Below are 15,737 nucleotides of genomic sequence, written 5' to 3' on the forward strand. Positions count from 1 at the left end.
AAAGCTTTTAAGCAGATGGAAGCATGAAGTGCTCCAAAATCTCCTGATAGCTAGTTGCATTGACCCTGCCCTTGATAAAACACAGTGGACCAACACCGGCAGCTGACATGGCACCCCAGACATCACTGACTGTGGGTACTTGACACTGGACTTCAGGCATTTTGGCATTTCCCTCTCCCCAGTCTTCCTCCAGACTCTGGCACCTTGATTTCCGAATGACATGCAAAAGTTGCTTTCATCCAAAAAAAAGTACTTTGGACCATTGAGCAACAGTCCAGTGCTGCTTCCCTGTAGCCCAGGTCAGACACTTCTGCCGCTGTTTCTGGTTCAAAAGTGGCTTGACCTGGGGAATGCGGCACCTGTAGCCCATTTCCTGCAGACGCCTGTACACGGTGGCTCCGGATGTTTCTACTCCAGACTCAGTCCACTGCTTTCGCAGGTCCCCCAAGGTCTGGAATCGGTCCTTCTCCACAATCTTCCTCAGGGTCCGGTCACCTCTTCTCGTTGTGCAGCGTTTTCTGCCACATTTTTTCCTTCCCACAGACTTCCCACTGAGGTGCCTTGATACAGCACTCTGGGAACAGCCTATTCATTCAGAAATTTCTTTCTGTGTCTTACCCTCTTGCTTGAGGGTGTCAATGATGGCCTTCTGGACAGCAGTCAGGTCGGCAGTCTTACCCATGATTGCGGTTTTGAGTAATGAACCAGGCTGGGAGTTTTTAAAAGCCTCAGGTATCTTTTGTAGGTGTTTAGAGTTAATTCGTTGATTCAGATGATTAGGTTAATAGCTCGTTTAGAGAACCTTTTCATGATATGCTAATTTTTTGAGACAGGAATTTTGGGTTTTCATGAGTTATGTATGCCAAAATCATCGATATTAAAACAATGAAAGGCTTGAACTACTTCAGTTGTGTGTAATGAATCTAAAATATATGGAAGTCTAATGTTTATCAGTACATTACAGGAAATAATGAACTTTATCACAATATGCTAATTTTTTGAGAAGGACCTGTATGTTTATGACAACTGGAGGTGTATGCACAATTAAAATCCTTTGAACATCTACCAAATTTTCTACCAGTTTGTAAGCAGTTTGGGATTTCTGCTTGAATTTTGTGTTTTTCCACTGGCCACCGTGACACACTATTAATTAAGTAGGAAAAGGTTCAGGCACCCAAGAGGGTGGTTAATCATTTTAAGTAAGTAAATGAATATTTTCCTATAGTTAGTTTGAAAATGTGTTAAAATATTTTGATCAAAACAAACACTTTTGTTAGATAGATACCACATGGTAACCCGGATAAAATCTTTTCCATTGTGGCACTTTGATCTTACATTTTCCAAAAAGGGTTCCATTACGGCAACATTTTTTATTCAACGTTAGCAATAAAAACAGAAGCCAGCTGCTAGCACAGCTGGCTAGGGACACAAAAACCCTTTAAGCTGTCTGTTCATCTTAACAGCAGCATGATCCAGAGTAATATTAACCAATATTTATGCAGTTAGACCAATGAGACCATCACAGGAGAACACAGAGGCTGAGCCAGTAGGAGCAAACAGTGGGCAGGTGTGACATTTGGTTTTTTTGTCTCTGTTTTTAATGGCAGTGCAAAGTTAAAACTGAGCAGACAGCACCAGGAAGGTTGCTAGAGTATCAAAGTTACACTGTGACAGAACAAAAACCCTAATTTTAGCTAACTGTAGCTACATGACACGGTCAAACAGCATTTTGTTAGCAGTGTCTGAATAACAGTAAGGACCACATCTCCATCCAGCTGATCCAAGTGAAATTGGTAAGTTTACAATTAATTGCCCCTTGGGGATAAATAAAGTCTTTCTGATTGTGATTCTGATTCTGACATCTTTAATATTCTGCAGCTGTAAGCATCTAATCAGTTATTTATCTGGCATGCTAAATGTAGAAGTGCTCTTTTTCCTATAATTGTTTGTTCAAGTGTTCAACAACCGAAGATGCAGGATTTGTGTTATCTCTTTAGCACTTGTAAGATAAGGAGCAGTTCCTCTCCAGTTTTCTCCAGTCTTTCTCTTTTTTTTCTGAGGATAATATGGCAGATATCTATAAATTACATGGCTTGCTGCGTGGTACAGCTGCCAGGTACAGCCAGTACAAGACGTTTGTGCTTAATGTTTGGTGAGTAAAGTTACTGTATTTTATTAGTTGCTTACTTAGCAATAAGTAGCAAATGTGTGTGCAATACACCTGGACAGTTTATAAATCCAGCTTGCTAGCATTAGCTGATAACTTAGCACTCCATCTTATTGTGCACCAAAACCTTGACATGACAGTCTAAAACCAGCTTTATGGTCCCGATAAGACAGTAAGCTTTTCCAACTCTGCAAAACTTGTTCTAGAGCAAGGCTAAGACTTTTCGATCAAAGGAAAACTGATTCTTATGTTCCCATTAATTGTTATTCATTTCATGAATGTGCCTTTCAGCTGCGAGGACCAGTTGTTAGAGGAAATGAACAAAACAACTGCATTTCCTCTGCTGCATTCAGGTTTATTTTGAAGGTATTTTGGTACCATAAATAGTTAGTCAAATTATAGATACTTAAACCAAGGCCAGACTAACTACTAATCAAAAATTCCAGACAAGCAAAAGCTCTAATTTTCTACAAAATGGGTCAACACAGATCGACATCTGAGAATGAAAAAAACAAAAAACAAAAGGAATTCGAAAGGGCCTCAGAAAACACCCTCAAAAACATGTCTTGTAAGATGTTCCCACTTTGAACACCAGGTTCCTGCTGAGTGTTTAGATTGTGTGACAGTGTTTACCATCTGAGGTGAGCCAGTTATTCTGAAGATTAAGAGTCTCAAGCTGATGCAGATGGGAAATATGCTCGACCGTTATCTCCTCGATCTTGTTGTTCTAGCATCAGAAAACACATCACAGACTGTAAATGCAGGATTCTAAACTTTGGTTTTGTATTGGTATTTATGGGAGTACATGAAAGACCTGTAGAGAGAGCTGGCGGGTTTTTTCGGACAGCTTAGCGGGGAACTCAATGAGGTTGACTCCGGGGCAGTCCACTACCCCCTCTGCTGTACAGCTGCAATCCTGCGGACAGATTTCCGCCTCAGATTTCGTCACCTCTGTTGCATTTTCTGTTTCCTCTGTTGGCTCTTCCTCCTCCTCTTCCTCTGGTTCAACAGGGGCCTGGCATTGCACCAACACCCAGGCCAAGAGCAGCACACTCAGGGCGTGCAGGATGGAATGCTTGAGAAAGGCCATCTCTCCTGTTGCACAAGAACATGGATAGTAAAGTTATAAACATCAGGTCAGTGAGTATTTTTTTCCTGGAAACAGGACCTCACACGCTACAGTCTTTGGCTATTAAAACAGTCAAACATGGTTACAATAAAAATACTGTCTTAATTCAGCTAGATGTGCCATGCTTCACCGAAGCAATGTTTGTTACAGAATCATGTTAATTTTTTTGAAAAGTAAGTCATGTACTACCTTTCTGAGGCAGTTTTTTCAGAATTGTAGGGGGAAATTCTTTACGATCTAATTTATACCTGTCATGGTCCTTGGTCATTTTGACCCAGTGTTCTTAGTTTTCTTATGTTTTTGTATTTTGTTCTTTATTCATTCCATGGTTCCTAGGTTGTTCACTTTAGTTTACTAGATTTCCCCTTGTGTCTGTACCCCCTGTGTCCCCCTCCACGTATCTGCCTGCACACAGCCTAAGCATGACAATACCTGTCTTATACTGAAAAAGTGAATGAATTTTAACAGGTAGTGATACATAGATATAAATTCTATCTAAATTCGATTTAATTGGATAGAATTTATATAATTTATATTAAAAAAAACATTTACTTATATAATGACAAAAATGAAAATAAATAGTTGAAGTTGAGCAACCCTTATAACAGTTGGAAAACCTATATTTCAACAAGAAGAAACCTCCAACATAACTAGACTTAGGATGAGAGCATGTCTTTAATCTCTATCAACAGATGATGTAAGGAAGGTTTTTTAACAGAAAACTTTCCTTTTTCCATGTGTGACCCAGTTGTAATCGCAGTTCATTGACCAGTCAGGTTTGAGCAGAAATTGGTTGCATGCAGGTAAACAGTCTGTGTGGAGAGCAAAAAGAGGAGTGCAATTGCCAAAATATGTCAAAAACCACTTGCTGTTGTCTGAAAACAGTTTAAATATATCTTCATTCATAAACACCATGCACCACCATGATCATCATCTTGATCTGAAAAAGTGGCCTGCTCACATACACTCCACGAATCGCCTTTGAGTTTTTAGGGTGAGGTAATCAGATTCGTGACACCAGGAAAGAAAACAACAGGCCAGCAAATCTATAAATCTATAGCTCACCTGCAAATTTACCATCCAGTCCAGCAGAGAAACAACTTGTGAATTCATAGATTCAAACTTATTTTTTCAAGTAGCAGATTTTTTTGTGGTTTATTCCAGGTCACTAAATAAACTACACTGTGAGAGTTAAATCTCTGCCATCATCACACATTCTCTGGTTTCATTTTGACTGCACCATTTCAGAGCTCTGGAAAAAGATATCAACAGCAAGCTGAAGAGAAAAGAAATTGCTTTCTTACTGTATGTTTCCTGTATTGAACACCTCTTGACAATTCTTCCTGGTGAGAGACAACTGGCAACCTGACTGATCCTAAATGAATGACTAAAAGATAAGAAAAAGAGCTCTGCTTCAAGAAGGTGTGATGACTATATATCATACATAAACTGAAAGGGGACTGTAGATTTTAGACACCAAAATACAATTAAAAGTAAGAAGTACCCTCAGTGTGTAAAACAGCTGTATAATTGCGCAGATGTTTGCAGGCTCTGTTGCAGGACAGAGGGGCTGCTGAAATGCATAAAAAAGAACATTGGGAATCTGTGTGCACAGTTTGCTAAACCAAGCAGAAAAGTATCTCTTCAGAGCAGAACATGGCTGTTTCTCAATCAGTGGGATTTCCACCACCAGTGTGGTTGGCTTATGTTGGCTTAACCCTAACACAAACACATTTAATGGTTGTGGAAAGCCTTCTCATATTCTGCAGAGATTTCTACTTAAGTTTAGTAGAAAAACACTGGTTCGTAACCTTTTTAGCTCGGGTAGGATTTTAACGAATAGTAATGTCTATCTTTAAGTCAGCTATTTTCTAATTAGATGTGGTGATTAGTAAACAGAACCAGCTGGGAAGTCAGAAACAGTTTGGAGAGGGCAGTCATTTTGAAAACAATACTCACTGCACGAACTATCTTTCAAGCCTGTAGCTGTGACTTCACTGGTCAACAGGCTCTCACAGGACACTAATTAGTACAGCTACAAACATGGAGTTTAAAGCAAGATGGGTTTAGTTATTATTGTGATCTGGGAAAATTTGCAAAATTCCATCTGCCTCGTAGGTTTGATCCAGAATAATATATCTTCATAATTAAGGAATGCATTGTTTTTAAAAAGTTGTGGAGATATTTGTGTTCTACAGACGATGAATGCCAAACCTTTGCACTGATTACCATGAAATTTGGTTACGAAGTCCATGTTCCCCTCTGGATGACCTACAATAACTCTGTCGCTCATCAAAAGCTTCAGACTGGGTTTAGAGAACACAAATGTGGGACAAAAACTCCACTTTACAAACCAGAGATATGGAATTTGTATGATGTGCGCATTTGTCAAGCAGAGAGTCATTCTACAATGTGCTTTTGATCAGTTATTTAAGAATGATAAATGTTATTCTTTTTCAGAACAAGTTCTCAAAGAGTAAAATTGTGGCTCTATGCTTTATGCTAACTAAGATATAGGGAAATTAAAAGAAACATTTTTTTCTTCTTCTTCTTTTTTCTGTGAAATTAATCTGGTTGAATGCTTTTCAGGTCTGACCTAAAGCAAACAATTCAATTAGCCACCTGGAATGGTCATTGTGTTAGCTTGCTTTAGAGATTTCCATCCAGGACAACTTGCAATCTGACCTAATTTTCCTTAGTTTATTAGATTCTTTCCTCGGCCATGGTGCCAGCAGCTAAATAGTAAAAATTTCCAAGCGTGTCTGCACTTGTCAGATCATCTCTCTTCCAAAGTTGGAAATTTGTTCTGGAAAATTACTTGGGCTAATTAAGAAGAGAGGTCAGTCTGTGGTGAATTGTGTAAGAGATTCTTCAATCAAAAAACCATTCCAAATCATTGTGCAATGCTGACGTATTCTAAGTTTATCTGTCATTTTTCACATATGTACAAGACATTGGTGCACATAATGTGAATCATCACTGTTGCTTTCAAATGCTGGCCTCAATTCATCAATTTGCACATTGTATTTCTGTCATGGTCCCTGGTCTGGTTCCAGGGGTTTTGAGTTGCTTTGGCGTTTTGGGATCCTTGTTTATTATAATCTTAATTTCATTATGATTCTAAAAACTTGTTTTTAGTTCTAGTTACTGTTTTCTAATTATTGAGTTCTGAGTTATGTCTGCACTTGATTATAGTTATATTATTTATTTGTTTGCTTGATTCAAAACAAAAAAAAGAATACTTCAAGATCCATTTTGAAGACTCTTGATTGTATGTATCACGTGAGGTCACATACTATTTTAATATTAGCTATACTGCTCACACTGACCTTAAAAAAACTGGATTTAAATACTTCTTATAAATGAAACAAGATGCAACACTAACACTATGAAACTGCGCCCTCTGATTTTATTTAAAAGGTTATATGTATTTATCTGCAAGCACTCTTTATTTTCTGAATTTATGAATAAAGTGTCCTTGTATTATGTGTCTCACCTGAAAGCAAGATCATTTCAATAGTAGTAGTAGTAATAATAATAATAATAATAATAATAATAATAATAATAATAATAATAATAATAATAATGATGATGATGATGATGATGATAATAATAATGATAATGACAATTTAGCTTTTTTTGTTAAAGTTCCTCCTTCTGTCTTGTCTTTATGTGTTTAGCTCTGATGTTTTTCATCCATGTTTAAGCATCTCTGATTTTTAAATATGATTGTCGTTCCTTTCCTGTTTTCTTCTTTTTAACTATTTTAATCTTGTATCTTGTTTTGGGGTTTAGTTCTGCCTGTTGATTGTCTTGATTATGTTGAGCTCTGTCTTGCTCCTAACCTGTCTCCACTTCCCTACTCACCACTGCGTGTGGTAATAGTCCCATCTTCCCTTCGTCCTTTGACAGTGCATCTGCTTATCTAGCATATTCCCTGTTTGGTCTGAATTCATCAGTAAGTTTTTGGATTTCTGCTTTATGGTCATTGAGACTTTGTTATTTCTGTCTTTGTGTGACTTTCCCCTCGTGTCATCCTCTGAAAACATACAGGGGTTTTCAACTCTGCGTTTTTTACCTAAAAGATCTGCAAAGGAAAGCAGGGTTTTTAGCATGACTGGTCTCCTTGACATTACCTGTCTGTGATACCTTATCTGACAGAAATCTATGGCTAAAATCAGGTTCCTGGCTAAAAATGTCTACTATACTTGAGTAAATGAAAGATCAATTAACACAACTAATTAACAATAAAAAGTTATGCTGGTGATTTTCCTTTGTTTCTGGGTAAAAAAAAATTTCATACACATTTTTTTCTATACAGGTATATTATTATTGTTGTTATACCTGGCAAAGTATAACCGCTTCATTTGATACATCTGAAGGTCAAAAGTGTAAAGGATCATTGAGATAACACAGATAATCAGACTGCACTGACTCTGCCATACTGAACCTGTAGCGTCCAGATGTGGGTCTTACATCATCCCAATGTTTTTTAACTGTACTGCATACTACTGTTGTTGTTTCATGCATATAAACAAGAATTATAACTCCATTACAAATGTTGGTATTTTCAAGATGAAGGAATATACAAAGAAAAAATCTACACATCAATAAAAAGCTGATTTTATTACAGCAACACAATATTCAGCTGTGGGTTTAACAGCTGAACATTCAAAACATATCATGCTATGGTACGAAGAGTAAAATGCACTTATAATAAACGTTTACATGAGATGTGCCACTTTGTCAGTTTTGTTGATCATTTTTGTAAACAGTCAGATGGTGAATCAGTATGAATTATGGGATGGCATTATTGTTAAATGTGTTCTCTGCAGAAGGAGTCAATAATGTATGCAATGAAGAGAAGAGAAAAACTCTGCACTCTAAAAAGAACAGGGTAAAATGGTTTAGGTTTGCAAAGCTGCATGTGAGCAAACCACAAGACTTCAGGAACAATGTCCTTTGAACAAATGAGACCATAGTGGACATGTTTGGTCATATCGCACAGTGCCACATTTGGCAACCACCAAGCACAACAAATCTGCACAAACACAAACCAACTATCAGGCACAGTGGCGGAGGGCTGAAGATTTAGGCTTGTTTTACACCCACAGGCCCTAGGCATCCTGTGGTCATTGAGTCATCAATGAACTCCTCTGTATGCCGAAGTAATCTAGAGTCAATTCTAGAAAAGGCTTGTGCAAGCACAATGAGCCTGAGCACAGCAAATCTACAACAGAATGGCTAAAAAAGAGAAGAATCGAGGTGTTGCAGTGACCCAGTTAAAGTCCAGACCTCAACTTGACTAACATGTTATGGTGGGACCTTAACTGTACATAAACAAATGAACTGAAGCAATATCGTAAAGAAGAAAGTGCCAGAATTGGATGATGTGAGAGACTGATAAAGTCATACAGAAAACTATTACTTCGAGTGATTGGTAAACTTTCTAAGCAAAACTGACTATTAGACCACACCTCTGGATTTAGGCATTGGAGTCTTGAGACAACATTTCCATCAACAGGCCAAACTGAGCTATATAACTTTCCCTTTTTAGATATATTTTTGTAACTTATAAAAGACAGTTGTAGCTTTTGAACTCTGAAAAGTTAAGCTAGAGTGGGAGTACATTATACATGCTTCCTTTCCAGTGGCCAACAGGGACTGACTTCTGTAATTTAGAAAAACATTCAGTTTTACAGAGGTCTATCAGAAAGTAGCCCACATGCTCACCTGTGACCTCAGTAAACACTTGTTATCTCTAAATTTATAGCTTCAAGTCTTATTGAGTACAATGTCAAGTTAATGTTGTAAATTACAATCCCCACGAAAGACCAAAAAGACAATAAACACAGCAGTTAGATAATCCCCATGTGTCATGATGTTTTATGTCAAAAGGCTAAGATGGCAACAATAAACACAGTCAACTTGAGGCTTCATAATGGAACTGTCCCAACACATGGCTATGTCCATCTTTTATATACAGTCTATACTTTAATCCAAACTTATTGTGTTGAATGATTATTCAAAAACCAAACAACCCTTTCAGATAAAAAAAAATATTTTTGACATTTAGATACAAGTAGGCTGTTAAATACTGCAAGAAGCAAAAAAGAAAGGAATAATTTAACAGTGCTTCGCAATCCATTATATTTTTAAAGCAATTTCATGACTAGCATTAATATAAAATGCATCATTCCATAACCTTTCAATCCAATAACACTGAATCCTGACACACCATTCTGTCTAAAACAAATGAAACTGTGTCATGTACGCACCAGGTCAACAAGAAAAGAGAGACAGCTCTGTGTCTGAAACTTCAAATTTCACCAACTGCACGGTCTAGTTTGGAAAAGAACATTTATCACCCATGACAGCTTGATCTTGTTTCATTTCAAATAGTTTTGCAGAAGAACCCCAAAAAAGGCAACAAAAAAAAAACTCAAACAAAAAACACAAAGTGTGGTCTAATCTTTTCATTCATAAGTTAAATAGCAAAATAAGAGTTCAGCCTTTTGCAATTCTCTGACAGGCGCTATAGGTCAGCACTGCTTACATGAGACTTGTGCTTTGATAAAGCCAGGGAAAATCATCCTTCTAATCATCTCCTCTAATGCTGGCAGAAATATTCCACTCAAGGCAACTTACAAGGTACAGGTATAAAAGCAATTTTTCAGAGGAGCTCTTTCTGCCCGTCACTACACAGTATCTATCAGAGGAACAGCAGCGCGCACACACAGAAAACTCACAGTACAGCATGCACACGCCCACAGCAAAATGCACTTTGTACAATGTCGACAACAGCCAGAATCAAAACATCAGAGCATCCAGGGGTTAGAGAGGAGTTTAAAGCAATCGAGAAGTTGACAACACTATGGCACCTTATTATTTAGAGACTTGAAGTGAGAACAGCCTTTGGAGGCAGAGATGCTATGCATTTAAAATGTCATTATCTTGTTTTCATGCTGTTTAGCTCGTTCTCAGCAGAGGAGAGGCTGTAAAGTAGTTTCACTGTGCAGATTGTCTAAAATGCACATACCAGAATGGTCATGCATGGATGAATGACACTCAAAGCTCAGTCTAAGCTCATATAAATGCAACAGTCACCCATAAAACATGCGGCAGTAAAGTCTACAAAGTAAAATGATGGTCTCCTACTTTACTTTACCCCTTCCGAACAATGTTAGCTGAAACGCACTGAAGTCTGACTTCCAGTTCAAACACAAGCTGTCCCATAGTAGGCTTGGAGTCACACAGCCACTCCAGATACCCTCCAGATGTGAGAGCGAAGTGGGAGTGGGAGAGGGAAAGTTAAGGGAAAGACAGGCAGGCGAGACTGAAAAAGGAAAGGAGTGAGTAAGAGAGACAGCTCTGACCTGACAGGGAGCCAAAAACACAAATTCTTTCCTTTTTTCTCATATTTTTTCCCCATGTTTCCCTCGTTTTCTCCACACAGCATGCCATTTCAGTTTAAATGTAATAACTTTGTGCTTTGTTAACTTCTGGTAAATTTGTGTCTGGATTTGACAACCACTAAACAAACTTAAACTGTACAGCAGTGGTTATACATTCAGTGTGTAAAAAAAAAAAAAAAAAAAAAAAAATCTTGGATGCACTTGCTCAATCAGTCTTGTTCTCCAGGGCACACTGATTTGTAAACCAGTGTAGTGCAGACTGCTGATAAGAGCTGCTAAAATAGCTATGAAAATTAAATCTGTTTACAGCGGTGTGCTCTCAGATAGCTTTCATTTGGGAGACAGACAGATTAGTCATCTGAAAATAAATTAAAAAGTGGAAGAACAGCATGCCAAAAAGGAGTGACAGGATATGATCTAATATCCCATGTGTTTCCAGACTTTTCAACAAGCACCTCCTACAGTAGTGTGTGAACATCTGCTACCATTAAGGTGCATCAGCACAATTAATCTGAATATAATTTACATGGCTTTGGGGATGATTTGATGCCAAATTATTGTCTTTTTTTATTATTTTGATTATGTAACTGAGCAACTTAATCTTTATTGACACAATTGCCTTTTTTGTGTGTTTGGAAGAAAACTTAAGATGACAGGTTTTGAAGTTTTGATGGTTAAAAACAAGCTCAAATAATCTCTAAATGATTTCTTGAATATGAAGAAGAGTTCATTGTAATCCAGTGACATCAAATCTCTATATTGTAGAGCACCTTTGGGATGTGGTTGAATGGAACAAATCTGCTGCAAGTGTTTGGTAACATTGTGTTAATATGGACCAGCATCTCTGAGGAATGTTTCCAGCATCTTGCTGAATCTATGCCACAATTAATTAGGGCAGTTCTGTGGAAAAAACAGCCCCTGACCCTACCCACAGCAGAATTAAGACTCATCAGTCCAGGCAATGTTTTTTCAATCTCCTCGTCTAACAGGTCTGGCACCTGGCCGTGGTCTTCTGTTCCTCTTGTCCATCAGCTTCAAGGTTCAACAGAGTGTGTTCAGAGATGCTCTTCTTCATACCCTTGTATATAAAGAATGGTTATTTGACTTACCCTTGCCTTCCTTTCCTTGAAGCAATCTGACCAGTTTCCTCTGACCTCAGACATAAACAAAGCATTTTTGTCCAAAATATTTTCTTTTTTTCTTAAACTCTAGAGATGGTTATGCAGGAAAATCCCAACACATCAGCAGTTTCAGAAATACTCCGACTAGCCCATCTGGCACCAGCAACAATGCCACATTCAAAGTCACTCATATGACCTTTCTTATCCATTCTTTTTCTTGGTTTGAAGACCTCACTTTAAATAGGAGAGATTGTTTGGGAAAACTGAAAATGACAGGACTGGAACATTCACTTTAATTTTTAGAAAGTAGTTGGTATGGATCTGTTAACTTTTAGGATCTTTCAAGGATATTTGGTACTAATTGAGGTTATTTATATCTGTTATAAAGTGAAATATAACAAAAATACTCTCCATTACATAGACGTGAATCATGTCACATACAAAAGTGAGGGATTTATCCATTTCAAGGACATCTACAGAATCAACAGCTTCATCAATTATTCAAAATTCTGGTTCAAAATGGTAGGGTGAATTATTTTCTCACCTTGTAAGCAGAAATCATTTTTTAAGCCTAGCTGCAAAAGTATGTGATTATATATATATATTACTGCAACAAAACCAGGAAACGTGCTTTTATGTTTGACTATTATTAGTATCTGCTTGTGAAATTACATCAAAGTATGAATTAAGTTGTGTAATAAAAAAGCTTATCCTGACCTAAATTGGTGATAAGATGTGCTGAAGATACCCTCCACCCATGTAACTCAAAGTTACATAAAAAAGGCTTTTAAGGTCAGTTCACACAAAAGGTCACGCCACGCTTCGTTGAAACATGATATAATTTTCATTACTCCTCAAATGGATCCACATCCTCCTCTGTATTACAGGAATGTAACATGTTCTGGGCTAATTTTTTAAAAATGACATGAACGCTTACACAACTGTCCAAATCACCCTTAATTCACCTTACATTTTGGCATTGCCTAACAGACTTCACAATATGAATCTACTAAGGCTATTTGTGCTGGAACTGCAGATGCTGAATGCAGTCAAGAATAAAGGCAATGATGAATGCCCACGCTGCACCGAAAGATACCGGGCCTCTTGTGGTTGGAGCAAGCTTGATGTGGTTTTGGGAGTCTCACTTACTGATCACATGAGTTGCTGGTTTCAAGATAAAAAAAGGGAGGGGGGGGGGCAGAATTGGGTTTACAGCCTCGATTCTGCTCTTGAAATCGGCGAAAACACACTCTGGTCCATGTTCTAGTTATTACTCATCACATTATTTGGCAGGCTGTTTTTCCCTCAGATGGGCTCCGGTCGCTGGGACATGGTTTTAAGTAATTTTCCACTAGTGCAGTGGAACATGTTCAGTCTTCTAAACAATGTCCTTTTCAACAGATGCATTTTATGACTCTTTGAACAAGTTGTAGGGTAAGATTATAAAGGAATCTTGGGACATATACTCTGATGAACATTAGCAAGCCTGCTGCATTTAATTGTGGACGCATTCAAACACATTCAGCATGTTTTGTTTATAAATTGCAGCTGGGATAGTGATTGCTCTTTTTTGCATACAGCTGAGATCCCGTCTGCATTCTTTTAAACTTAACTTTTATTAGGATAACACCCCCAATCCAAAGAGATTTTTAAGGTGTTCCACAAAAAATAAGGGATTCAAGTCCCACCCAAACAAGTGTCCACTAAAGCTGCTTTGGCCCATTAAAAGCAATTCTCATTCTCAAGAATGAGAATTATTACATCATGTAGTATTTATCAAATACACCAATCACCACTTTATTTTTTGGTGTTGTGGTGGTGATAGTGGTGGGGTGGGGGTGCTGAAGGTCTAAAATACCCTGCTCTTTCCAAACAAACCTAGGAGAGCTTTTTGAAAACATACCGTTCTTGCAGCAGATAATTACTTTCCAGGACATTAATGGCCCATATACAAGCTGTGTTGCGTAACTGGTACAAAGTAGCAAGCATTTTATTCAGGTCAGGGTCACAGTGACCACAGAGCAAGCAGAGACATCATGGAATATAATTTATAGCTTTAAGTGACAACAAATGTCATCCACAGAGATCGTGACAGAGACAACTGGGCTCACCATGACAGTGGCCATTTCACTGTATGTGCTGGGTGTCACATGTAATCTCTTGAAGAAGAAAAAAAGAGGATGGAGGGCTAAGTTAACAGCATACAACTAAGGCTAGGTACGGATAGATGCAAGTTGGTGCTAATAATTTTAAAAAAAAATAATGTACTTGTTAGCACTAATTGAATTTACAGATAATTGAGAGATAATTGACTTGACTGGACAAGTTCAGCGACTTCAATAAGTTGAGGTGACATCTAGCAGACAGTTGGCAGTGTTACCATCTACCCTAGTAATAAGTCTTTGCAACCCCCTAAAAATGAAACATTTAGTTCTTAAAGGTACAGTGTGTAAAATCTCACTGCTTGATGTCAGCAGATCAAGTGGATCATCACAGCTACGCTGCTCATGGTAGGCCAAACAACTCTGGCCTCCGTTCATCTGTAGTGAGTGTAGGCTGTCAGCCCGCTGTTAACCTCAGCTGGAGTCCATGTCCATTTACTCTGCAGGAGGCTCTGAAAAAGGAGCCGATGAGTCATTAAAGCTCACTTCTGTCTAATGTCAGCAATGCTGAGGTGAGTTGTTGAGAACATCCTGTTTTTTGTTTTTTTTTGCTTTTAGCTGGCATTAGTAAAACTTTCTTTGAAGTGCAAATCTAATATTTTATCCTCTGGAATAAGCGGTTGTGACAAAAAGAAGATCGGGAATAAATGACATGTTTATTCTCATTTTTGTGTTGCACTGTCTCTTTGCTTCATTGGTGAATGGGAATTACCCAGAGAGAGCAAAAACATTTCCTCTATAGCAGGCTTTAAACATGTTTATTTTTAACATTTTAGCAGTGTAGTCTAGAGTAATTGACCCATCTTCAGATCTACCCAAAAGTGGCAACTTCAGGAACTCTGGTTTCTGTCATAATTGACTTTGCTTAGTTTTTTCCTCTGGGTTGCCACCTGAATTACATGTTTGATTAGAGCCTCCCTTCTTGATATATATCCATCCATCCTCTGCTTTAGGGCTAAAAAGCATGTCTTTGGACTGTGGGAGCCAGAAGCCAGAGTACCTGGACAGAACCCATGCAAATTCCACAGAGAAAGGCCAACACCGGCTAGTGGATTGTAATCCAGGGTGTTTTTGCACCATGTGAGGTGATGATGCCAACCACTGTGCCATGTACTACCACAGCTCAAAGTAAATACTAAGTTTTTAGATTATCTGCACGATTTTTATAAAGACTACTGCAGGTTTTGCTGTAAAGATGTGATCACATGACAGTGAATTCACTAAGGCAACATTGTCAAACTTGGAGCAGAGCCACAACTTGGAAACTGTTCTTACAGTCTGAGCAGTGCTTTTCGTGGCAGGTTCCTTCACCTTTCTTTGTAAGCTGGTAAAGTGCATCGTAACTTTCCTCTCTTCTTTTAGCAAGAATTTTCTTTATCATTTTATTCACATTAATTAGGCCTTTAATTTACATAAATGTTTGCAAATAGTCTAAAATTTCTCAATTCCTTCACTGTAACACAACAGAAGAAACTGCATTCTCTAAAAGCAATCATTACTGACCAATGAAATAACCCCAGTGTGACTGCAGAGTAAGACCTGAAAACTACATGAGCCAAGCCAAAGCTGCAGTGGAATCTGGGTCAGAGCTAGTTAACAGATTTGTCTTTCAGCCACGCTCGTCCATCTACAAAGGAAAAAATACAGCGTGGCAGTCTGGAACCGGGTCGCTGCAGCACTGGAAAAGTACAGGGCCCTTCAAAGGGGGAGCAGGCACACGGCCGGCCAGCTTGACATTGACAT

The 15,737-nt window shown here is 38.2% G+C and overlaps 1 protein-coding gene across 3 annotated transcripts in view; it reads right to left on the reverse strand.

Annotated features, from left to right (window-relative positions):
* The window catches only part of podn (podocan), a 28,238-nt gene extending 17,632 nt beyond the window's left edge, over positions 1-10,606 (reverse strand). The window contains exons 1-3 of one of the 3 annotated variants that reach the window (XM_063465977.1): positions 10,465-10,606; positions 2,982-3,262; positions 2,801-2,894 (exon numbers count right to left, since the gene is read on the reverse strand). In XM_063465977.1, coding sequence (XP_063322047.1) covers positions 2,801-2,894; positions 2,982-3,257 — 370 coding nt within the window. In that variant the 5' untranslated portion in view covers positions 3,258-3,262; positions 10,465-10,606. Of the gene's footprint in view, positions 1-2,800; positions 2,895-2,981; positions 3,263-10,454 lie in introns of all 3 variants that reach the window. The other 2 variants (XM_063465976.1, XM_063465978.1) reach the window with 2 other exon arrangements.
* Positions 10,607-15,737: the final 5,131 nt, after the last annotated feature.

The sequence above is a fragment of the Pelmatolapia mariae genome, linkage group LG23 (genome assembly GCF_036321145.2).
Source record: "Pelmatolapia mariae isolate MD_Pm_ZW linkage group LG23, Pm_UMD_F_2, whole genome shotgun sequence".
NCBI lineage: Eukaryota > Metazoa > Chordata > Actinopteri > Cichliformes > Cichlidae > Pelmatolapia > Pelmatolapia mariae.